This window comes from Strigops habroptila, chromosome W, assembly GCF_004027225.2.
Source record: "Strigops habroptila isolate Jane chromosome W, bStrHab1.2.pri, whole genome shotgun sequence".
NCBI lineage: Eukaryota > Metazoa > Chordata > Aves > Psittaciformes > Psittacidae > Strigops > Strigops habroptila.
This window is the reverse complement of record NC_044301.2, coordinates 16,111,106-16,135,512: the sequence shown is the minus strand read 5'-3', so window position 1 is coordinate 16,135,512 and position 24,407 is coordinate 16,111,106. Positions and strand designations below refer to the sequence as shown.

General features: G+C 45.0%; 2 protein-coding genes across 5 annotated transcripts in view; one reads left to right on the top strand and one right to left on the bottom strand.

Moving 5' to 3' along the window:
• LOC115619037 (zinc finger CCHC domain-containing protein 14-like) overlaps positions 1–2,970 on the top strand; it is a 72,295-nt gene extending 69,325 nt beyond the window's left edge. The window contains exons 12-13 of one of the 2 annotated variants that reach the window (XM_030511053.1): positions 2–1,441; positions 2,750–2,970. In XM_030511053.1, coding sequence (XP_030366913.1) covers positions 2–1,441; positions 2,750–2,805 — 1,496 coding nt within the window. In that variant the 3' untranslated portion in view covers positions 2,806–2,970. Of the gene's footprint in view, position 1 lies in introns of both variants that reach the window. The other variant, XM_030511052.1, reaches the window with a different exon arrangement.
• A 786-nt stretch (positions 2,971–3,756) lies between these two features.
• Positions 3,757–17,158, bottom strand: LOC115619039 (microtubule-associated proteins 1A/1B light chain 3B). 3 transcript variants are annotated; one of them, XM_030511054.1, is made up of 5 exons: positions 17,024–17,158; positions 14,183–14,238; positions 11,615–11,721; positions 9,425–9,485; positions 3,757–4,626 (listed from the first exon to the last, which is right to left on the bottom strand). In XM_030511054.1, exons 1-5 carry the CDS (start codon positions 17,061–17,063, stop codon positions 4,486–4,488), a joined length of 405 nt encoding a protein of 134 aa, XP_030366914.1. In that variant the 5' UTR covers positions 17,064–17,158; the 3' UTR covers positions 3,757–4,485. The 3 variants fall into 3 exon arrangements, with proteins under 3 accessions (XP_030366914.1, XP_030366916.1, XP_030366915.1); XM_030511056.1 differs by lacking the exon at positions 3,757–4,626 and adding an exon at positions 7,613–7,766 and having other exon boundaries at positions 17,024–17,157; XM_030511055.1 differs by lacking the exon at positions 3,757–4,626 and having other exon boundaries at positions 8,808–9,485; positions 17,024–17,157.
• Positions 17,159–24,407: the final 7,249 nt, after the last annotated feature.

The window sequence follows — 24,407 nt, the reverse complement described above, 5'->3', positions numbered from 1 at the left end:
GGTTTAGAGATTCACTTAGACGGTTCAGAAAAGGAGAAGCCAGTGATGTTACTGAACCATTTCACTTCAAGCTCTGCCAGACCCACAGCTCAGGTCTTACCAGTGCAAAACGACACGGGCTCCAATCCGTCCAGCCACCACGCTCTGCCCATGCAAATGATGTCAGCGGCCTCTACTCACATCACCCCCATTCGGATGCTAAACTCAGTGCATAAATCAGAGCGTGGCAATGCAGACATGAAGCTACTTTCATCGTCTATGCATTCTCTTTTATCTTTAGAAGAAAGAAATAAAGTTTCTCCTGGATCTAGGGGCAGCATAAAAATGGAAAAGAGCTTTGGAAATACAGTGGTGGATGTTATGTCTGCATCTTCTCCCCACCAGCCCTTGCAAGTGCTGTCAGGGGCCGCTGAGAGCAGCTCGCCCACTTCTACTATTAACTTTGGTTCTCGAACCAAAGCTGTGCATGCTTCAACTCTGGACAGAGTGATAAAAACAGCTCAGCAGCCAGGATTAATAGTAGAAACGAGTACTGCTGCCACTGTAACATCCAGCACAGTCTTCCACGTGGCTCGTCCACCCATCAAACTCCTGGTGTCTTCATCTCTTCCTACTGATTCTGCCATTGCCGGACAGACTTCCTGCTCCAGTAATATGCAAATAACAGTGTCCCCTGCAATAATAAATCCTCGAACTGCTCTGTACACAGCCAACACCAAAGTTGCCTTTTCTGCAATGAGCAGCATGCCAGTGGCGCCAATGCAAGGCAGCTTCTGTGCAAACAGCAACACAGCCTCCTCCAGCAGCCACCCCTCCATGTCCTTTGTGACCATGGCCAATCTGCCCAGCTGCCCCGCACCCAGCTCCAGCCCCACGCTCTCCTCTGTTGCCGAGAACAACTTATACAGCAGCAGCAGCAGCAGCGGATCCACAGGGAGCATCCCAGTACCAAACCAGAACCACCACCACCATCACCACCAGCAGCTGCAGCCACCCGGGTGCATGGTGTGCAGCTCCTGCGGGTGTAGTGGGAACTGTGGATCAAGCAGTATGACCGTCAGCTACGCTAACTATTTTCAGCACCCATTTTCAGGCCCATCAATGTTTACTTTTCCATTTCTGCCCTTCAACCCTTTGTGTAGTAACAGCTATATCAACACGCAGCAGTACAACAGCAGCACGACATTCCCCATGGTCCACACCGCTTACAACAGCGGTATAGCACCGGACTCTGTGATGACCGGGCAGTCGACATTTGCGGTACCGCCAGTGCAGAACTTTATGGCAGGGGCAGCAGGGGTGTATCAGGCACAGGGAATGATGGGAAACAGCAATGGTTCAAGTCACAAAAAAAACGGGAATCTCTCCTGTTACAACTGCGGGGCCAGTGGTCACAGAGCTCAGGACTGCAAACAGCCTCCGATGGATTTCAATCGACAAGGTAAAGCAGAAGGAGGGACTGATGCAGGACACAGCTTACACATGGAGTGCTGTGCTTAGCCAAGGGGAATGGGTGCATGCCCTGAGGGCTGGAGGGAGGCTGATGGCAGTGCCCTGTCTTTAACTTCTGACTTGCATAAACAAAAATCTTGTTCTTGAAAGCTGGTGGGGTTTAGCTGTATTTGTAAATTGAACTTGGTTTTGTGCAGACCCAGTGCAAGGACATAGGGCCCAAGTAAGGTCCAGGGTCAGACCTGGGTGCTCTGCAAGGCATGCACTGGTTTTGGGGAAGGGGAGAAGCACGGAGGGAGGGAAGGAGCTTCTGTCGACAGGTTGCATCTGAACTGTTGCTGCTTATACCTTGTCATCCAGGTCATCTTTGGTTCTAATGGCAAGTTCCCCTGGAAGTTTACCAATTGAACAGCTCAGTTCCCCCTTTCCCTTCCTCCCCAAAATAGTAACCTAAATGAAGAATTACTGTTCAGATGCTCCTGAAGGTCCTGTGTTTGCTGCTATAATTATTTTGTAGGGCATATTGCTTACACAGTTACAGCCCAGGCTTCTCCAGGAGAGAGCTGAAATCCTTAATTCCAAGTGGGAAACAACTAAGAGAAAAACATTACTTTTACTGAGAGCACTTTCTAGTCCCATTTTAATTTATTTTGATTGACATACTGTGTTGGGATAATTTGCATGTGGTATAGGTTTAAAAAATGAAATATGAACTTTTGACTGGAGGGAACCGCACTGAGGTGTTCATTTTACACAGTGTCTTGTCTGTAGTGGGTGTCTGTATTTGGTTTTATATGGTGCAGACAAGTATTTGAACACTATAAATTAACAAGTTACTTGGTTTTGAGGCAGCAATTGAGAGCACTGCTAAAATGTACATACTTAATGGTGTTTCTGTGGATAATATTTTGATAGTGGCCAATGGGGAAGAAGTGACACTGCCTCATCAGTCCTAATTCAGAGAACTTCAGAAACACAGTCCAATGTCTTTTTAAGCTGAATTTAATTTCATTAATTAAATTTCCATTTAAACTATCCCAAATGAATTTTTGCCAGCCCTAAAACTATATCTAAGCCAGTGACGTTGACTGTGTAAAACCAAGCTTTGATTTTCAGCTCCACCAGCTGCAAATACACATTTATCAGCCTCTTCTGCAGCTTCAGTGGCGTGCTGCAAGCCAGTGTTCTGCTGTAATATTGTTCCATGTCTAAGAAGCAGTTTGTTTTAGAAAGTGCAGAGAAGTAACAGATGTGAGGGGGTCGATGTTGTTTAATTCTTCTGTTTCCTCTCCCCCAGGTACGTTTAGGCTGAAATATGCTCCTCCCTCTGAAAGTCTTGACTCCACAGACTGATATTTTATCAACTGGCAAGAAAATACTGTAAGCCATGGAGATATGAGGAGATTGAAAAACAAAACTGAGACTTCCAGTTGCTGTTAAGCTTAATGTATTTTTTTAATCCAAAGGTGCTTTACTTTATTAAACTAGGTAGAAAATCTAGCTTAGGGGTGCATCAAACCCATTTTTGCTTGCCAAATTCAAGCTTGGATCTTGTTGTTGGAACTTCTGAGTACGTGTCATAGGATCGATGGATGGTGGAGCTGGCCTGATGTGAGTACAACATCCGAGGTACTTTCTTTTTGCTGGAGCACATTGCCATATGCAGACTTCTGAAGGTGAAATGTTGAGCTCCAGGGCAGCTACATTCTGAAGTGGAAGCTGGAGGCTGAAGGTGGGAGCAGCTGTTTGCCAGAAGGACTCTGGCACCCCTGGGCTAGGTAAAATGTCTACTTTTTTTTCAAAAGTGATCAGACACTAATCTCTGGGATTTTTAAGGATTGCACTACAGAAGAATGTAAAACTTTTCAAGCTTTCTGCACTTTTAGCAGACAGTGTCACTCTGAAATCAGTGCAAGAGGCAAAAAAGTTCCAACTGTTAACAATTGGCACCAGCAGGCTATGTGACTTAACCACACAATAAAAATCTGAAGTAAGTCTCTCCTTTCCCTTCCAGAAGAACACACACGGCAGTTTCGGTTCCTTCTGGAAACAAACTTGTACTTCATTGTCTCACTTATTACTAGATAGTGCTGGGTTCCCAGCAGTGTAATAAACTTAGTTTCCAAGGGTCCAAGTCCCAGAGACTCCAGAGTCATAAAGGCTTCAAGGATATATTCCTGTAATACACAAAACCTTTACATCCTGTTACTGTATATAGGTCTCTTTCACAGAAACCTTATTATTCTGCTTTTGTAAATGAATTTTAAACCATCCTAAAAAAAAAAACCAAAACAAAACAAAAAAACCCCACCTCTGTCAGCAGAGTTTGTAAGCTTTTGCTTTACTTTGTATAAAAAAATACCCCTTTTACTCCTACCCTGAGGCTTTTGCTACAGGATTCAGAAGCGGTAGAAGTCAAACATGTAAAAGGTAGTAAACTTCATTATTATCAAGACTTTGAAGGATTACTCGTCAGCCTCCGTTGCAATAGATTGTAGATGACTAGCTTTGGTGCTAACTACTTAATGTACATCATTTGTGGGTGACAAATCTAAATTAGGACTTGAGAGGAAGCCAAATAAATCTTGAACTACTAATTTGAAACAGTTTGGTCCTGTCTGGTTGAAAGAAGATACTAATCCTCATGGTTCACCCAGGGAATCTGATGGCATTAGATGGGTGAGGCCTTCTCTTTAAAACATCTGACATCATAGCAATATTTGCTTACTGTAATTGGGAAGACACCTTGAAAGTCTGAAGCCTTGTTTACACTTGGAGGTATTTCTTACACAAATTTAAACCACACCAGGACAAAGAGTATTTGTAGTGGTGCAGCCAATTTTGCTTGGAAGCAAGGGAAGTTGTATTGGAGAAGGTTATAGAGCTGCCCTTGAGGGGCCTTAGCAGTGAAACGTTCATGTGAGGGAGTGACTCAGTAGCTTGACAGCTGAGACCTTTCTGGACCATGTTCATAGGAAAGAAATGTTCTGGGCTATCCTTCAGTCCTGTGTTCTCAGAGAGCAGTTATCAGCCTCACCAGGGAGGTGAGCAGGAATAAGGAACGTTGCTAGAGAGGCACAGCAACATGAAATGGCCAGGAACCAGGCTCAGTCCAGGTAGTGATCTGTGGCTTGTAGTGGATTTGGCTTCATGGAAACCCAAATCTAAATTTGCCTAACATTCAGTTTTAAAACAAACAAAAAAAAGATTAATTTTTATTCCTATGCAATGAAAAAGAAAGATTTGTGTATCCCCAGCCCAGTTCACACGTCCCGCGATACTGCATGCGCTGTGGAGATTCTTCCATTGCTCTGCCCGTGCTAGAGGAGATTCCCTGAATTCTAACAACCAACCTTCAGACCTACAACACTAAAGTGATGAAAACTGACAATGCAATTTACTTTGCCTTAATGAGCTTGAGACAGTGGTAGGAACAATCTGTCATACTGTGTTATGCTGAGGAAATGCACAGTTTTCAGTGGTGATGTTTACTCTTTACAGCTTGGAGGGTCTCTCCAGTGGCCTGGAACATGTGCTGAAAGCCAAACCTTATTTTATTTGGGGGGGGATTCACTTTTTTTAAACAATATTTTAAAGCTGAATTGTATTTAAATAAACTGTATTTCAACACACATGCAAGTGTTACAAACCCTCTCAAAATAGCAAAAATCAACAGCAAAAAAAACGAATACTAATTTCTGTACCAGTTGTATTTTGGTTTAATGCCTAAGGCTGGGCACAGTGTCTTGACTAATATTTATCACAGTCTCAAAACTGTAACAAAAGGACTGTAAAACTGAACTTCTGTTCAGCAAACTGTTTCATTCCTTTCTTCCGAGCTTTCTTTGGGATAGTTTCCTTTGTGTAAACTTAAGGCCGATGTTTCTTAAAGTGTCTTATGTGTACTTTTAGGTAATAGTTTTAAGTGGTGGAGTCTGGGTTTAGAGTAAGTTCAACTTCAGAAGTCTCGAGTACCTTAAATCAGCACGAGTGTTTGATGAGCCAACAGCAATTCCCAGGCCTTCCCTACACCCAGTGAGCTGTGGCTCCAGATCTGCGAGTAAATGCTGTCCACTTTAAAGTACCAAGAACAACCCAAGTTGGTAAGTCTGAACAGAGCACTTTAGTTCCATAAAATAATCCTTACATCTGTTTTTAAAGGCACAAATCCATCTTTTTACCCCCAAAAAGCAGGGCAGCTTGTTTTAGAATCGTAGTTCCAGCTTTACTGGCTGAAAGAACCAGTTCTTAAAGCCTATTTTTATACATTGAAAGATGGCGATTTCAAAGAAAACTATTTATTCCTATCTGCATCCTAGAAGTATCAAAAGAATTAGTTCTCAAAATGTATTTCACTGTGGAATGGAAGTGATTTTTAAATGTAAGGTGGAAGGGAAACCTGAGTCCTCTCCTGCAGGGGCACAGAGAAGTTAGTTAGTGCTCAGGGGAGTGAGCGATGTGCGGTGCCATCTCAGAAGTGGTTTCCATTCAGGAGTGTTGGTGATGGAAATACTCTAAATAGGATGGAATTTCCAGCAAGCTCCTCCTTGCGCTGGTAGTCTGCAAGTTAAGCGTTAATAAATAGGCTAGGCTTGACACTGAACAGGAGGGTGAAGAGGGAAGCCTTGATTTAGCAAGCGGGGTTTGGATCAAGTTCCACGAGACTTCTTCAAACAGCATGTTGCACTCCCCTTTATGTGAAACCTTTTCATACCACGGTCAGTAAATCTTGGCAAATTAAGTGCTAGACTTCCAAAAAATAACAGTCTAATGCTAGGCCTTTACCATTACCCCAATTCCATTCTGTGCTATTCCTGGCTGGTGAGCTGCAGGGTGAGAGGGTACTTGGAAAGGAAATGGGGTCTAGTGGCATTCAGAGCAGTGCTCCTCCCTAAAATAAACCTGACATCATCTGAACCCCTGGAGCGTTGGTTCGCTGCCTGGTTTTTAGTCTGGAATGCTGTTAAATGAGAGGGATGTGGGCAGAGCTGGAGAGAAATCTATGTGACCGAGCACTTCAAGAGGCCCAGAAACACGTTGGGTGGGTGAGGCCACGACCCGATGACACCTCCTGTACCAAACCCTTGAAACTACCCCTTTGGTCCCTTCCATTTTTCCTAACATAAGGAAGAACCATGTTGGTACTAAAGTGGAAAGCAAATCCTGTGTGTTTTCAAGTGCAGTTTAACAGCTTCTCTTGAACATAACTTTCCACTAGGAATGAAGGAAACTCCTGCTCCATTTGAGCCACTTCTTTTACTTCGGTCAATTCTAGTATTACAAATTGTGCATGTAACTTTATAAATATTTTAAATAGTTTTGTAAATATTTAATATTCAGATAATTTGATTTTGAATTGTAAATGTCAGGTATTCAGGTATTGGGATTTTTATGTTTTATTATACTTTGTTAAAAGTAAAATTGTACATTTTTAGAATGTTTTTATCTGAGTAAATTTAATGTATTGAAAATAAAGAGTTAAAGGGAATCCCTTTGTATTTTTTTGTTGTCGATGGTTGGTTGGTTGGTTTGCTTTGGGTTTTTTTTTTGTTTTTGTTTAAAGGGGCTTCATCCGTGTGGGGGCTTCTCCTGCCTGGCACTTACCAGGGGCTTTTCTTTTTGATTCCTTTAATTGCTGCTGCTGTCTCTCCACCCACAGACATCTGGTTGTGAAGCACAGATCTATTGTGGTGCTTGCAAATGCTCGGTTCCCAGCTGAGCCAAGGAAGCCAAGCTGCTCCGAAAGGGTTTGTTACCAAGAGTTGCCCAACTCTGCTGCCTACCCACGGCAGCATCATGGGAGGACAAGCAGGGAAGCTTTGCCCCCTGTTCTGTGAGAAGGCGGCAGCTGAGCCTCCAGGCTCCACTCAGCCAGCTCAGGTCAGCCCTCATGCGCTGATTGCAGAGCAAGGCATGGGTTGGGGGTGAGCAAGAGGAATCGCCACCTTGCTGTGTCCTTAAACCTTCTGTGGCCGGTGCCTGGGCTCATTCCCGAGGAGCAGTCCCACTTGTGAGAGCATCAGGATTCTGAAGCTGTGAGGGAGAGGTAGGTCAAGCAGGAGCAGCAAAATGGGGATGTGCAGGCACACCCTGGGCTCAGTGATCGGCACCAGCAGGTCCTGTACCTAAGCAAGCTGCCTAGAAATAACCACACGAGCCATAGGGAAGTTGGGATGTAATCCATCTGTATCAGCACTGTATTAAGTTTAAAAAAGCAACATTTGTACAGAAGTATCAGTCAATCACATAATTACAAGTATGTTTGTCAGTTATGAGTTAAACAATTTCTTACACAAAACTAAATATAGAACAAGCTGCATTTAAAAGTTTACATTGGAGTACAAACACAAAGAACAATAAAAAAAATCCTGTCAGTAAGCCTTGTGAAGGAGATGCATGCAGAGACATGTAAGTAGTACAAAGTGTACACCTTGCTGAGCTAGAGTGCTGAGGCACAGTAGTAGTATTGCTTCTTTTTCCCCCATTATAGTAAGTTAGCTTCCAGTAACAGATGCAGTTAGTTCACAGACACATAATATACATAAGTAATCTCATCCTGCTACGCTTCACTTGACAGCAACTCTAGAGGAGAAACACGGTTCCTACGCCATACCCTTTCTCTGCACAGGCTGCCTCCCCTGCTCAGGACAGGCCTAACACCAGGATCTTTCCAACCCCATGCAAGTGGCAGGAAACATCAGTGATGGCAAAAATGATTTGTTCATCAACTCTGGACAGCAGCTCCTGGGCCTGAGCTGCTTCCAAAAGCCATTCTCCCTGACCCAAAAGAAGTGCGGGACTGGTTAGGCAGCATGGGCTGGTAATTCCAGTGGCAGGTCCAAGTCCAGCGCTAGGTACAACAGGAGGGGTACAACAAAGCCATTGGAGGGCTTGAACATGCCAGCCCTGCCAAGCCGATGGAAGGAGCGAGGACAAGTGCTGCTCGTGTCTCAGCCAGCACTGGCCTGCTCCATGGCTGGCCACACACATCCCAGCAGCCCCAGTGCTGCTGGCAGGTCCCTCCACTACCTCTTCCTGGCAGGCTTTGCTGAGCAAGGGAATGGCAAACCTCCAGGCTGGAGGGGGAAATCTTTTGGAAGCAAGCTCATATGAAAACAGTGTTTCACTGAACACACAGGAATTGGAAAGTCATAACAGACTGGAGTTTATTTCAATGTTACCTGTCCAGGTGTGTATTTTACAGTTAAACACTTCCTAAAACTACAATAAAGCTGTGGTGTTTGGTATGAGTATTTCAGAAACTGGCACTGTTCCTACATTTGAGGTGCAACAAAAAAACAGAGACAAAAAGAGTTGGACTCCCCCAGCTCACCTCAAGCACTTGCCTTAACTCACTGCAGCACTGACACGAGTCTGATCGAGCTGCAGAAGACAAAGCTCCACTTTGGAACATTAAAATATATTTGCTCTCACGAGAAGCCTTCCCATTATTTAAAAAAAAGAAAGCTTTAAGGAATCAAAGGGAGATTTTCTAGAAAACTGTCACACAAAACACTTTAGCTCCTCCCTGGTGCCTGTTTGCTTATTAAAAGTCAATCAAGTGTCCCTTTATTTGCAATGGTCACATGCATAATCGGGTTCCATTCATAAAGTCCAGAAATGTAAATGTGCCTGTGTGGAATATTACAGCAGGTTTCAAAGCTGGAGTTGCTTGTCTGTACTGTTTAATAGTCACAAACAAAGCAAAGTAAGATGAGACACCTGCTAAAGCAAGACTATGCTAAGGTACTGAGAGCATAGGTGACATCTGTTTCTTTTCCTGGGGGTTGTGTGGGGAAGAGTGGGGGTAACAGCCAAGGGTAAACCAGAATCCTAGGCTAGAAGCCGCTTGCATGTCTTAGACGGAAGATTGCACTCCAAAAGTCTCCTGAGAGGCATACACCATGTACAGGAACCCATCCTCGTCCTTCTCGCTCTCGTACACCTCGGATATGGGTGTGGAAACACTCACCATGCTGTGTCCATTCACCAGGAGGAAGAATGCCTGGTTGGAATTCAGCTGCAGGCGTCGCCTGTGGGGGGGAGGTTGGGGGAGCGGAGGGGGAAGGAGTGTGACAGTGATGACTTGGCATTTCCACACACTTCATAAAGGCTTTACAACAGATGGCAAAACAAAGTCCTTCACCACTGGCAGCAGTAAGACATCCCCACCCAAAGCAGCCCTGCCACTGGAGAAGGCATTTGCTTCCCACCTCAAAATTCTACTAAGTTCATCTACTCAGCCCAGTCAGACATATCCACTGGCAGAAGCCCTTATTCCTCTGGAAAAGCTCCACTTGACAAGGGTGTTAAACTGAAGGGAAAAGGAGAAGCCAAGGTGATCCCTGTACAACCAGGGAACACGCAAGGCCTGTGGGCCCTTTGGCTCACACCTTAGTTCAGCAGCATCTCACTGAAAACATAAACCCAGGCTGACCTTGAGAGATCAGGCTGAAGATGGGCAGGGAGGCCAGGCAGAGCTTCCATGTGAAGGCCCTGGGCCTTTTAAAGTCACTTTGTCACCAGCTCTGTAACAGCCTGCCTTTAACCTTTGGAGTGTCTTGCGCCCTCTTCTCCTCCCTCCCAGGAGAAGCATCATGGGGAGAGCAGAGAGCATCAGACTGCACAGACTGTGTGGCACAGTAAACATCTAACTTCAGGGTTTCTCTTGGATCGTTCATTCCACTTGGGGGGAATAGGTATTTCTGCTAAGCTGCCTACTGGAAAGTAGATTTGCAGAGAGGAGCTCTGACTACTACTTACTACCAAGTAAGCAAGAGGAACTCGGACATGTGTCCCTGTCCATGGCAGGGGGGTTGGAACTAGATGATCTTAAGGTCCTTTCCAACCTTAACCATTCTATGATTCTATGTGGAGGTGCAACCAAAGAAAGAAAGAACAACAGATCAAAAGATCTTCTGCTCATTGCCGAGGGGCAGCAGCAGCTGGGAACAAGGCTTTATTTAGCCTCCCAGCCACAGCCCTGGAAAGGGACCCTTCCAAACCCAAGCTCTTATCACTCCAAGGACAGCAGGCTGGGAGAAGGCAGCAGCTACCCGAGGGCTGGGAAGGACAGGCCTTGCTATGCACAAGAGGGGCTGGCAGAGGACCAAGTCCAGCTGGTACCAAGTTATCTATTAACAATAAAGCCAAAGCAAAAAGGTGGGAAAAATCCTTCAGTTTGCTGTTAACCTTTTTGCCCAGGGCCTTTAATGTTCATGAGAAATTCTGGAAGACTTGAGCAATCTGGATCCTGCTTCCAAAACCCTATCTCACTTTCTCACTCGTGTAAGAACTGGGATTTGTTTGCAACAGACAGTTTCTGTACAAGCCTTGGAGGCAGGGGATTGTTTGGACAACCTGGACAACTCTCAGTTTTTACAGTTTATGGCCTCCAGGAACCAGCTCCCTGCTATACCATGACCAACAAAAAGCAAACTCTGGTTTGTTGCTAACTTCCAAGTTTACCACTTGAGAACTCTTACTAATCAACTATTCCTTCTAAACCAGGAGAAATGCACTTCTAGCAGAAATTTTGACCACACAACTTCCACTCCATGGCTATTTTGCCTGTTCTTGTAAGCAAAGCTCTATCACCAGAGTGGAGCAGTCCTCAAGCCAGTCTGTGCAAACAGCTGGGACAAAAAGACACTGGTCTGAAGGGGTGTTTCTTCAGGCCTCAACGCCATCATTGAGGGAAACCTCATTTCAGGATCAAAGGGTGCCAACATCAACCCTGAGCTCAGAGCTCTGGCTGTGAGCTCACACTCCCCCTCCAGTGGGTGGAAGAGGCAGGAACTCCAGAGAGGGACTCCCAAGTGGAACACCAAGAAGGCAGCCTAAAATAGCCAAGCAGGAAGCACTGAAGCCCTGGGCTGGAGGCACCCATGTTAGATGGGGATTCACGGCCCCAGACTCTCTCCTACGTCTCAGGGAGCCAGTTATTTCTCTTGAAAGCAGACTAACAGCTCAGCAATTTTCAGAGGTTTGGGCTTTTTTTCCTGCAAAGCCAAAGTACCAATTTGTCCTAGTGATGATACCAAGGGCTCATTAGATGAATTTTCTATTTAAAGAGTTCCCAAATGCGTACACCAGGTGGGGAATTAACAAAGAAACATAGTCTTAGGCTGGTGCAACTTACATTGAAATCACAGCATACTACCTGATAATTTTGATTAGCTCGCTCATGTTGACATGATCTGGCACCAGGAACTTGGTCTTATCCAAAACTGGAAGCTGCTTCTCTCCCTTGTACCTTTCAATGATCACCTAAGGAGAAATGCAAAAAGAAAGGAGCAGAAGATGTGAAAGGCAGAAGCGGTGTCTGGTGCCCTTATCTCTCCCCTCCATTCTAAACACAGCAAAGTATGAGCATTTATGCTAAACTCCATTTCCCCTCATTTGTGAATGCAACCTCTCACATCTGAAAAGAAACAATTACAATTATCTTCATGTGCTCCTCTTGTTCTGTTCACAAGAGTCACTGCTCAAAGGGGGAACAAACAGGGATTTAGCAGCACACATTGACAGCTTCAGTGCAGTTTTAGAACTGCAGTTCATTTGCTGGAATCATTTAATCTAGCACTGAATTGCCCAGCAACAAGGAAACCCAAGAAAAAGATAAAGCACACTTCACTCTAACACATTACAGTGGCTGATTAGGAGCTTGGGCTGCTACAGAAGTCTGCAAATTCAAGCAGTTTTCACTAGAATTTCTCCAGTTTAGGGCCTTCTCTTTCTAAGAACTACACCTCCAGATTAGTATGTGATTCCATTCACCTCCCATGGTTACTCAAACACATGAGAGAAAGCTACTTTTGAAGGCTATAAAGCCTCAAAGGAAAGAACTTTCTCCTCCTTAATCTCAAGACAGCATGCTTAGGAACCACTAATTCCATTAAGATTGCTAGGTAGTAACTACTGAATTCACAAGGAAGTTGCAGATTTGCCAATTTAAGCAGCACACTGCCCAGCAACTGTATATAGTTCCTGCTTTTAAGAAATGATCTCAGAATTTGTGCATTCCCACTTCCACAGCCATGTGGGGTTTGTTGTTTTTAAAGCAACGGTAGCAACGTGACACCATCCGCTTGGATCATTTCCATGCTCACAGGGCCTGACTGTGTTGATATTCAGAATCTGCACAGATGAAGAGATAGTAAGCCAATTTAATTATTTCAGAGAAAGACTTTCTTACAACAGTATAAATAAATGCTGGCTCATTCTGGAAAAAAAACCCCACACCATTATTTTTAAAAAAGCAGCCCATAACCAATAGATAATATTTCCAGCAGCAAAATGAAGGATGTTGACAGCACGGGAGGGATTTACCAGCTAGCGTGACACTGCCACCTTATCTCATCCAGAACTGCTAATGATAATAATGATGCAATGACTCAAGCTGGGACACAGACAGGCAACCCCAGCAAGCCTCCAAGGATCCCAGCAGGCCTCTGCCATCACTGGGAGTTTGCATCACTGCATCTTCACCAAGTTGCTTAGGTCCCTCTGAATTTTTGCTAGTAGTATGTCTGTGGCTGACTTAAAATGAGAACTTTGCTATAAATCAGTGGCTTTCCATCTGTGGTCACAGAGCTTGGGGACTACAGTGATCTGTGAAAGGTGGGTGGAAAAACAATCTTTGGTCAGGAAACAGGATTTGTTAGGAAAGGGCCTTTTGGGAAAACTGTGCATTCCAGAAAAGTCAAAAAAATCTCTGCTGTAAAATAGAACTTGTTCCCATGCCCAACAGCACAGTAAAACAGCAGCAGCAGCTTTGAGATTAAACAGTTTAAAGCTGAACGGAAGCTGAAAACCTTTCGGTTTCTATCTGACATGGAAGCAACAACTGCTTTGTTAATGAACTTGTACTAGAAGTGCAGACAGTTTGCAAGCAGTCTGTTCACAGCAGAATTTCCACTCACAGGGATCATCAGCTCTCATCACTGAGTACCAAAGGCTGATGCATCCAATACAGTTCTCTCTTCCACCCCCCAAGATCTCCTAAGACCTTCCCTGTTCCAGCCATAAGCATTTATTGCTTACTGCGGTGACAGCCGTCACACAAAGCCCGCTGGCTACAAAGAACTCATCAGCAATAGAACATGATCCATGCCTTTTGCTTCCTAGGATGCTTTACTTTGCATTTGTAACCTCTAGGGTGCCATAAACAAAAGAAAACAAATATTCAGGCAGCATTTGGAGCTGACCAGCTAAGGAATGAGAAGGTGAGGGCTGATCTCTTTGAGGTGAGGGGTTTAACAACCAAGCAGCATTTCTGGACCCTCAAGCACAAGCCCATTTCCCAGAAGACAAACATTTCTGTCTCAGCACAGATTGGTGATGAAAGGCGGATCTGTCTCTACATTACTGCGTATTCTCCTTGGTTAGCCCCTGCAGACTCTTCTTTTGGAGAAGAAAAACTGAGATGAGGAGAGCTGAACACTCGAGGGAATCTCAGAACCAAGCCAGGGTATAGTTTTCTTTGAAGTTACAACACACAACTGCAATACACAGGAAACCCCACTTCCTCCAGTCCCAGCTAGCACCTTGCTCTGCCACACCAACTGCTGGCTACTCATTTTAGAATGTTTCTGAAATCCAGGCTTAGTGACCCTGAGCAGCCAAACTTTCATCTGGTCTCATCAGGACAGCACTTTTACACGTTTCTGACTACTAAAAGGAATATGAGACTGGAAATTAAGTGAAAAATGAAAAGAACCAGACTTACTGGTATTTTAGTTGGGTGCTGCTCTCGAATCAGCCGTACATCTTCCACTCTTTGCTCTGGAAGAGATTTATAAAAAGTCTGTTCAAACATCCACACTTAATGCTGTTATTACCTTTCTCCACCACTGAAGAGAAGGACTGCATGTTAGCAAAAGCAAATTCAGGCAAAGCAGTTTTCAAATGGAACAGCACTGTCACAAGTAAAACCTCTCCTGCAACAGATGACACTTTGCTCTTTAACCCAAGGTGACAAGTACTGCATGCACGCTACCTGGGACTCCTAGAAAGTGTTGAAGGAGACAGCTTCCTCCCCACACCCCCCTCATTTTCTGCCCACTAAAGCAAACATTTAATCTCAAATTTATGGCACCAAATTACACCACCCAAGTTAATGACTAAGTATTCTGTACGATTTCCGTGAGATCCCAGAAGAGGAAATAGTAAACAATTATGTGAGAGCTGAGACCAGCCAAAGCCTGGCAGCATCAGCTTACCCTGTGCGTTCTAGCATTACCAAATTACAGTTTTCTGTTTTGATTATGCTGCACCCATTGCTGCAGAAGCCGTTGGTAGGTTCTTCTGTACCTAAACATTGCACTGCTCCCTGTGCCAGTTTTCAGGATAAAGTTCACCTCTCAGGCATAAATATTAATAGCACAGATATTATAAACCAGGCTAAAGCACATGTCCCAGGCAAAGTAAACAGGCGCAGTTGCTTTTAGAGGCAGTTGCATCTGCTTATACCCTGCCTACTTTCAGATTCAGCAAACTCAATTTTAACCTCACTAGTCCTTTTCAGCAGGTCAGGGCTTTCCAGGCCATCTCCATCTTATAAACACTTCTCAGAGAGGAGATTTAATGTTGCATCACAGTTTTAACAGACAGCTAGGGAGAAGTGCTTCTCATAGGAGAGGAAGAGCTTAGATCAGCACCCATCAGCCCAACTCATTGCTGGTATACTAATGCACAGGTCACATTACCTGTCCCATCACTCAGCAGTAACATCACTCAGCTCTCCATTAGTCCATATTAAATTTGGGTGCATGAAATATATCCATGTGCCTTTTTACAAGCCTGGTTAAGGAAATGCAACTCACGTGAATCACGGTTTTGAGCTGGAGATGAATCAAGCTGAACTAAGGCAAGGAGCATGCAAAGCCTTCACCTGACTGCAGGACTGACAACCTGAAAGCCATCCTGCTTCGCATCCCACAGTGCAAGCCATGCTCTTACAGACCAGCATTAACACTTCAAGGGCAGAGGCAGAGATTACTAGCTAATTAAAATACTTTTTAAGATCAACCAGAAACACGAGAGATACAGGGAGGAATGAGACCAACCGTCAACCTAGCAAGCACAGGGTTTGATTAAATTTTCAACTGAAACAGGTTTGTTCACTGCAGTATTATTCAGCAGAACTCCCTGGAATAGGAGGAACATAAACCAGACAAATCACTGAGATTATTGTATATAGCATGCTCAAAATCAGGCTTCAGTCAGCCACAGATAAACACTGTTCTCTGATGACATTAGTTGCAGTGGCAACTGCTTGGCTGCCATCCTAGCTGAACTTAATACCTGCAATAGAGGCTGCTGACAGGCGATGGGGTCAACAACAGTTTTGTAATACTCCAAGAAAAGGGGCAAGTTAAACACAGACTTTGTTAGATCAAAATTCTCCATTTCAATGCAGAGAATGGCTTATGGCAAAGGGTGAGCACACCAGAAAGCTCTCTTAAGCAGCTTGACTTTAACCCAAAGGCAGAAGGAACAGAAAATCTGGATCAATTACTTCCACCAATTCCATTTTATATATGGGATTTTATAGTTCACGCAGAAATAGGTTACACTGCCAGTTCTTGTTATCCTCGGAGCATTTTAGCCTACCTCACTGATGCACATGAACAGATACCAAGCTCTTTGATTGCTTTGGTCCCATCCTAAGCACAGAAAGAAGTGTTGGCACCGCTCTATCAAGGCTGTTCCTTCTAGAAAGGGACTAATCTCGTTTCTCCAGCCATCATTACACAGCTCTTTTCGATGCCTTGCTAGTTTTCAATAACTAAACAGAGACAGAAGGCATACATCCCGGTCCACTCGTGGCTCCCCAGGTAGAGAATTCCTCACCCCATGCCAAATACCAAACTTCAAGTGGAGCTTAATTCTCCTGTCAGTAGCACAGATGAGGCTGGATGCTGAGCAGACATGGGAGGGATGGGCAGGCCCAGCTCCTGGCACACAGCATAAAATGATGTCTCCTGGCTCCTGGTAATTTTGCAGTCGATAATGGATGATGTGGAGAGGCCATCTCCCCACCCCAAGCCCCTCTCCCAACGCAAAGCTCACCCTGACACAGCACCGTGTCCACCTCCACACCTCACTCACCCCCCCGACACCCGAAACAGAGCCCTGGCACAAGCTCCCAGGCTCGCCCGCCTTACCGGGGAGCGGAGGCCGGCCCAGGGGTTGTTTCCATCTCAGTGCCCAGCAGGGCGGTGACTCCCCTTCCGCCCCAGCACCGGGGATACCCGCGCAGCCCTCGGCGTAGCGGCACGACGACGCCGGTGATCGGGGCAGGGTGGCCGGGCCCGCTCCGGTCGAGGAGCCCCGCTGTCAGCGGGAGCCGGCTCCGGCCTGGGCTGCTCGGGGATCTCCGCAGCTCCTACCGAGACCTGTCCCCTCCCCGCTTCGCCGATCTCTCCATCCCGCAGCCAGGGCATCAGCCGCCGCCGGCCTGCCCCGCCGGCCGCCCTCCGAGCGACGAGACCCGGAGGGGACCGGGGCAGCCGGCGGGCCCCGTCAGCGACCCGACCCCGCCGCGTCCCTTCCCAGGGGGGCTCACCGAAGGTGCGGCGCTGCTTGAAGCTCTTCTCCGAGGGCATGGCGGCGGCAGCTCGGCACGGCGGCGGCGAACAACCCTGAATGCCGCCGCCTGCCGCCGCCAGCGACTCCGCCGTCAGCTGACGCCGCGCGTCACGGCGGGGCAGGGCAGGCACGGCTGCGGCGACATCTTGAGTGTGGCGGGACGGGCCGCCTGTCGCCGCCTGGCTGGGTGCTACGCCCCGGTGCATGGTCCCGTGGGGTGTGTGGTCACCTTCGTGCTCTGCCACGTTCCTGCTCGGTGACACAGCCATGGCTGTCTCAGAGAGCCCTGCCACTGTACCCCCACAGCCATAGCTGCCCCAGAGAGTGCCACCGAAAGTCGGGAGAATAAAACTCCTTAACACCAATGTAGCATTAAGAAGCAGGCATTATTTATTGCAGTGCTGGGTGCTAGGTGGAATTTCCATGAATCAAGCACACCCATGCCGATTTCGTCGTTATATTTATACACAAAAATTACAAGGTAGTACACTCCCAGTTACAATGATTGGTTAGTGATTTACATACAATTATAATATCTGCAGTGTCATTTTCTTCTGTTACTATGCTTGCACGAGGGAAGGGTCTTCACCTGGGCAAGGGTCTTCTCGATCTGTGGGTGTGTTTTTTCGTATTATAATGAAGGCAGTTTACTTCAGGACACCTTAAAAGTAAGTTTTGTTGCCAAGTTGGCTGGATAGATTTCTACCTTGCCAGGTTGTCAAATAACTCATCCTATATACAATAGACCCTAGGTGCTCTGGTTATGGTCTAGAGAGTAAGGACTAAGGCTAACATGTTACAGAGAACAGGGACTTCAAGCAACATGGTGTCGGATTTCAAGTAACGCAGCAACCCATGCTAACATAAAGGCTAACTTCTTAAATCAAGATGTTCCTATAGGTAACTGTTTCACAAACAAACACAAAATATAGAAAGATTCAGTAAAACTTAAGATAATCTACAAGAGCACTGCCAGTGTACCCACACAGTGAAAACACAGCCATGGCTGCCTCAGAGTGTCCTTCCAGTGTATCCCCTCAGCGACACACAGCCATGGCTACCTCAGAGCACCCCACCATGTACCCCCTCAGCAACATTTGTCCATGGCCACCTCAGAGCACCCTGCCAGTGTTCCCCCTCAGCAACACACAGTCATGGCCACCTCAGAGTGGCCCACCCTGTCCCCCCCTCAACAACATGTGCTTTTAAGTGACTTCGCCTCCATGCAGTGGTGCAAGTTGAGTGATTTGCCTTCAGTTTACCTTCAGCATCCATAGACATGAGTATGAGGAGGCCGTGGTAAAATTTATGTTCAGGGAACAACATTTTAGGAGCAGGTGTTGCAATTCCCCTTGAAGCCCACCACCCGGTCTCATGTAGTTTGTCAGGAATTGATTAGATCGCAAACAATTTCAGTCGCAAGCCAACTTTGCTTGCATTCATCCTGCAGATACCGCGTCACAATAAAAAATGCCCAACTGTTTCCTCCTTTAGCAGCTTTCTGACACAAGCTGTTGGCTGTAGACTTTCAGCTGCCTTTTTTTCTCTTTCACATATGTTCCCAGCTCCATGTTTTGAAATATAAGAACAACTTCTGCAGCAATAGGGCTACACAATCTTGCTGTACAATCCAACTTCTGTGGCTGAACGGACTGGGAGTTGCAGCCAGCAGTATCCTTAGGGGATATCTTTAGGGAGAAGGACTGTTTTCTAATCAGCTTAGAGATTATCAGGGTTTGCTTTTTCTTTTTTTTTTCATTTTTGGGGATGGAACAATGCATTGAAGTTAAGAGTGAGCTCAACACTGGAATGAATGTTCATTACCTAATTTTGTGATTCAGGGTCATCCAGTTCTGGTGGCTCTATAATTATAAGATGAGGCCATTAAAGATGTGACTAACCAAGGAAAGAAAAACAGCCCCAAGGTCTATGAATGCTCTCTCCATCACATCACTGTCCAGGGACATGTCCTGGGTTCAGCTATAGCAGTCATTTTTCTCCTTCTTAGTAGCTGGTGCAGTGCTGTGTTTTTTAACTTTCAGCCTGGGAACAACGCTGATAACACTGATGTTTTTAGGTGTTGCTAAGTAATGTTTATTCCGACCAAGGACTTTCTCAGTCTCATGCTTTGCCAGGGAGGAGGGGAAGCCGGGAGGAAGCAGAGACAGGACACCTGACCCAAACTAGCCAAAGGGGTATTCCATACCACAGCACGTCATGCCCAGTATATAAACCCAGATCACTGCTCGGGTCGGGCTGGGTATCGGTCGGTGGGTGGTGAGCAATTGTATCCTCTCCCCTTGTTATTTCACTAATCATTATTATCATTGGTGGTAGCAGTAGTGGTTTGTATTATACCTTAGTTGTGGGACTGCTCTTATCTCAACCCGTGGGAGTTACATTCTTCCGATTCTCCTCCCCATCCCTCTGGGAGCGGGGGGAGGAAGAAGGGGGGGGGGAGTGAGCGAGTGGCTGTGTGGTTCTGAGTTACCGGCTGGGCTCAAACCACGACAGGACAGCAGATGAGACACTTTGGATGATCATCGAAAGGCTGATACATCTGAAACTTAAACTAGCAGTCCCAAGTTTCTGTTTCAACAGAATTATTTCTTTTTTTAAACAACTGACTTTTAAAACACATTTTCTGGGATGAGGAAATTCCACTACGCTGTCAGAATTGTATCTTGGGCTGTCACAGGCTGTGTGGCCAGGTTGGACGGGGCTTTGAGCAACCTGGTCTGGTGAAAGGTGTCCCTGCCCGTGGCAGGGGGTTGGAACTAGATGAGCTTTAAGGTCTCTTCCAACCCAAACCATTCTGTGATTCTATGACAAGCCTCAGTGAAACCACATAGTGTTGGTTTTGGGGTGGACAGGTGAGTCCCAGTGGCAGGGCTGACAATACCGAGCACTGCATGTTGCATGGTTTTCATCCACACTACCAACTGTTAGCAGGGCTACAGCTGAGGCTGAAAGCATCCATATGGTGCTTAGGAAGAGCCACAATCAGAGTATCTGCTGACAGGCTAGGCTATCACATTTTCCACTCATAAATAAATCTGCAGAGACTGTGAAAAGGAAAACTTAGATCCACACCAAGACTCACTTGACCTTTCCCTCCTCATCTCAGCCTTCGCCTGTGTCTGCATGTTGACAGCACAGACAGTTGGCGAGTCTGGATTTGAGAAAGGTGTTAGGTGCAGTTGGAATGACAGCATGGACATAGCCTTTGGGACCAGCTCTGCCTAAGTGCAATTCTCCATCCCTAGTGAGAAAATGGTGCTTTTGAAAATGCTTTTGCTTCAAACTTGGTGACTGCGCTGGAACAGAGCCCTTTAAAAACCTAGCCCACAGAGCATTTTTATTCTAGTCTTAGAACACTTTACAAAGCATTTAACCTGAAAAAGAGAAGACTTAACTGAAAGGAGACATTATATCATCTTCAAATATGCAAAAGGTTGCTGCAGAGCAGGAGGGAATTAGCTCTTCTCTGCATGCAGTGAGTCTAGGACAAGAAATAATGAGCTTACATCTTGGAAAAGGTGATAGAAATTACACATTGGGTTAAGGGTAAGAATAGTTGAGCACCGGAACAATTTGCCTAGGAAAGCAGTGGAATAGTCACCATTGGATATTTTTATTTAATAAGAAATTAGTAAAACATCTGTTCTGAAGAGTTTAGAGACAGTTGTTCTTATCTCAGGGAGAAGAATGGGGAAAATAATCTCTTACAACACCTGTCAGCCCTAGTTTTTCATGAAGCAAAAGAGATGTGATTTGCCCAAACTTACAAAGCAGGTTAGAGCACAAGCTGGATTTATATTCCAGCTCAGATCCTCATGTCTGCACCCTATACATCAGGCTATACTAAATCTAAAGTTGAAAAAAAAAGCCAGGTTTTCCCAACTGTTATCTCTTCTGCAAGGTTGGGTTTGTTGTTGGGATTTTTTTGTTAAAAAGCCAGCATGAATGGTGACTCCAAACCCTAGCTGATATTTACAGCATTTCCCTGGAGAAAAACTCCCACTTTTTTTTTTTTTTTTTTTTTTTAAACATATGAGCTGCTTCACAACAAAGTGAGAGTATTTCACAATCAGAATTATAAACCATCCCTTCATTTCTCTGGTACAACAGTACTGAAAAGGCTTTTTACAGTGAATAGACAAAGCTATTCCTCTGCAGTGCTACACCCTCGCTGGAAGACAGCACTTAAGTGTCTAGGGCTATTAGCTCAGCAGCCATCAGCAGTATTAAATTCACCAGAAATGGAGAGAAAACCCCCACAAAATAAAAGGAAGGAAGGACACTGTGCTGATAGTAACTTGCATTTAAACCTGAATCAAAATACCTTCCCTCAGTTATTTTCGCATGAATTGTTATTATTGATCTAGCTCAGGTAAAGATCAATGTGGGCCTTGATTTTTTAACACAGTGTGCAACCATTACCTAGCTAATACTGGAGACTTTCAGACAGAATTAGATTGTAGTGAATTGTTTTCAATGCCTTAAAATAACTCTTCTGAGAAGTTTTGATCTTAAATTTGTCCTAAGATAGGATTACCCTATGAACAAATTCCCAAACTTCACATTTCTCTGCAGAAGTCACCTTTTGAGTTAGGAGAACTCTAGCAAGAAGTGATGAGAAGGACAAAATATCTCTCTTTTTGGGAGTTATAAAAATGCAATTTGAGAAAAGTGAAGCTAAAGAAACCACTTGCAGAACATTTTCCATGTGTGGGTTTTCTCTGAGATCTAACAACAGATGAGCCCGTCCTTCAGTGGGAATGCTGATTCTCTCTCCTCTATCTGGCCACGTATTTCACAAGACTTCTGGAATATAACACTTTTGAGATTAATAGACAGATGCTTTTTTGGATGGTAAATCAAAACTAACATACTTGTTCAATGTCACCACAAAACCACCATTTTCTTAGAATGTTTGGCTAAAATCTCATTGCACTCCCCCTGCCCAAGACATCATTGCCATGTACCATAACCCTGACATCAGGTACTGCTGCTATTTTTGTTCCAGCAAATATTTCTTGGCTTCAGGATCACATTTTAAATGGGAGCCATTGGTTTCACAAGGAAACACAGTAAATCGGTTGGTGTAAGCAATAACAATTTATGTTTATATGTACTACCTTTCACTCAAACAAATAGATCCATAACCTCTTAGCAAACTAACAATAGTGTGAGTGCAGCAGGCATAGCGGGGAAATTGTGGAATAATACAGCATGCAACAAAGTCTTCCACTTATTTTTAGTACTCCTAGGATTTAAGCAATTCCACACATTTAAATATTAACAGAGTACTATGTAGCCTGTGGCTTCAGTGAACACCCTCCTTATTTACATCGTGAGAAACTGAGGCACATAGAGGTTCAGTGAGCTGCCTGTGGTTGCAGCAAACCCAGTAATAGCATCTCAAATGCCTGACTGTGTGTCCCGTGATCTGTCCTGGACAGGATAATGCTTCTGTGAACTGAGCTGCCAAAAGTGTTGGGCACAATGAAATTGTTCAGGCTGGACGGTGGCCAAAGCAGAAAGAGCAACAACTGCTTCTAGCAGAAATGCTATAAAGTCTTTGGTGACCCCAGGCACTCATGACCACAGCTGATCATTAGGATTGACTAATACCACATTGCAAGGACAGTGTGTTGCAGAAATATCATACTCTCTTTCATAAAGAGAAGGCACCAAGCTCAGCTCTAAAGCAGAAGGATGCAAAACACTTTCTGAGTCATCCACAGCATTTCCTGCAGTGCTCTGGATTTTCCCTGAAGAGCCCAGTCTGTCCACTAATCAGTTTATCCTGCAAAATCAACGTCCAGACAGAAAGGAAGAAGGTATAAAACACTAAAATCAGGATGAGAAATGCTATTTTCCAGCTTAAAAAAGCAAAGAAAGGATATCTGAGAGGAAAATATGTACATTACAAAAACCAAAGCAAAATTATTTGGTCTTTCTATAGAAATATTCTCTCTTCGAAGTGTCCTACCTCCAAGGATGCTTATCGCAAAGCAGAAATCACACTGCAGGCTTATGACAAAAAACCATGCTGCAAATACTTTGTGTGGCAAAGAGAGCTTGCAAAGAGGGTTTGTTCATCTGTCCCAGCCTCCCTTGCCATACTTTTCTGTCCCTCTTGCCAAATGGAAAATAAATAATTCTCTCCAAGCTGTTCAGGTTATAATTGGCTGGATATGCCATCAGCTGGCTCATCCCTGCTCAAAGGCTGGAAAGGTGTAAGCACTTCCAGGATTACAGAAAATAAGGACACTAACTTTGGGACCAATCCAAAACCCTTCAGAGTGAGTGTGGAGACTAATTGACTATAGCGGGAGCTGCATTAGCTCCTTAATTGCTGAAAGGAAATGTAACAATAAAATTTTCTTCTTTAGGTACATCTTTCTTTTTTGTTTGTTTGTTGGGTTTTTTTGGTTTTGGTTTTTTTTTTTTTAAAAGCCTGTGGAAATGGCTGCAAACTGCCTGACTGGAACACCAGGACTGCAAAGCTCTGGGCTATTACTCTGGTGATGTTTACAAAGGAAGGTGCTCAAACACTTGGTAGCGCCACAGATGATGGGAAATGATGATGTTACCGTAAAAGTCAGTAGGAGAAACTCTCTAAGACACAATTTGGAGTTTTAGAAAGCAGCATTCTTTATTGCAGTGCTGGGCGCACAGGCAAATAGTTTCGCAAAGGTGAGCGTGCCCGTTACTTGCTGGCAGCAGCTATATATTTAGCGTACTCATGCATATTTACAGCATTTCCAGGAAATTATTTATATATATTCATGAGATTTCCAGTGTCATGGTTTAAGCCCAGCCGGTAACTCAGAACCACGCAGCTGCTCGCTCACTCCCCCCCCCCCACTTCTTCCCCCCCCGCTCCCAGAGGGATGGGGAGGAGAATCAAAAGAATGTAACTCCCACGGGTTGAGATAAGAACAGTCCAGTAACTAAGGTATAATACAAAACCACTACTGCTACCACCAATAATAATAATGATAAGGGGAATAACAAGGGGAGAGAATACATCACAAGGCTCATCACCCGCCGACCGATACCCAGCCCGACCCGAGCAGTGATCTGGGCCTTCTGGGTAACTCCCCCTGGTTTATATACTGGGCATAACGTGCTGTGGTATGGAATACCCCTTTGGCCAGTTTGGGTCAGGTGTCCTGTCTCTGCTTCCTCCCGGCTTCCCCTCCTCCCTGGCAGAGCATGAGACTGAGAAAGTCCTTGGTTGGAGTAAACATTACTTAGCAACAACTAAAACCATCAGTGTTATCAGCGTTGTTCCCAGGCTGAAAGTCAAAAACACAGCACTGCACCAGCTACTAAGAAGGAGAAAAAAT

Bases quoted from the DNA above. Each gene is read 5' to 3' on its own strand.
- LOC115619039 (XM_030511054.1), bottom strand. From the start codon at position 17,063: ATGCCCTCGGAGAAGAGCTTCAAGCAGCGCCGCACCTTCG. The intron at 9,486-11,614 runs GTAGTATGCTGT...TCCCCCCCACAG, and splicing joins GAGCTAATCAAAATTATCAG to GCGACGCCTGCAGCTGAATT. The intron at 4,627-9,424 runs GTGAGTGTTTCC...ACTGAATGTTAG, and splicing joins TGGTGAATGGACACAGCATG to GCAAATTTAGATTTGGGTTT.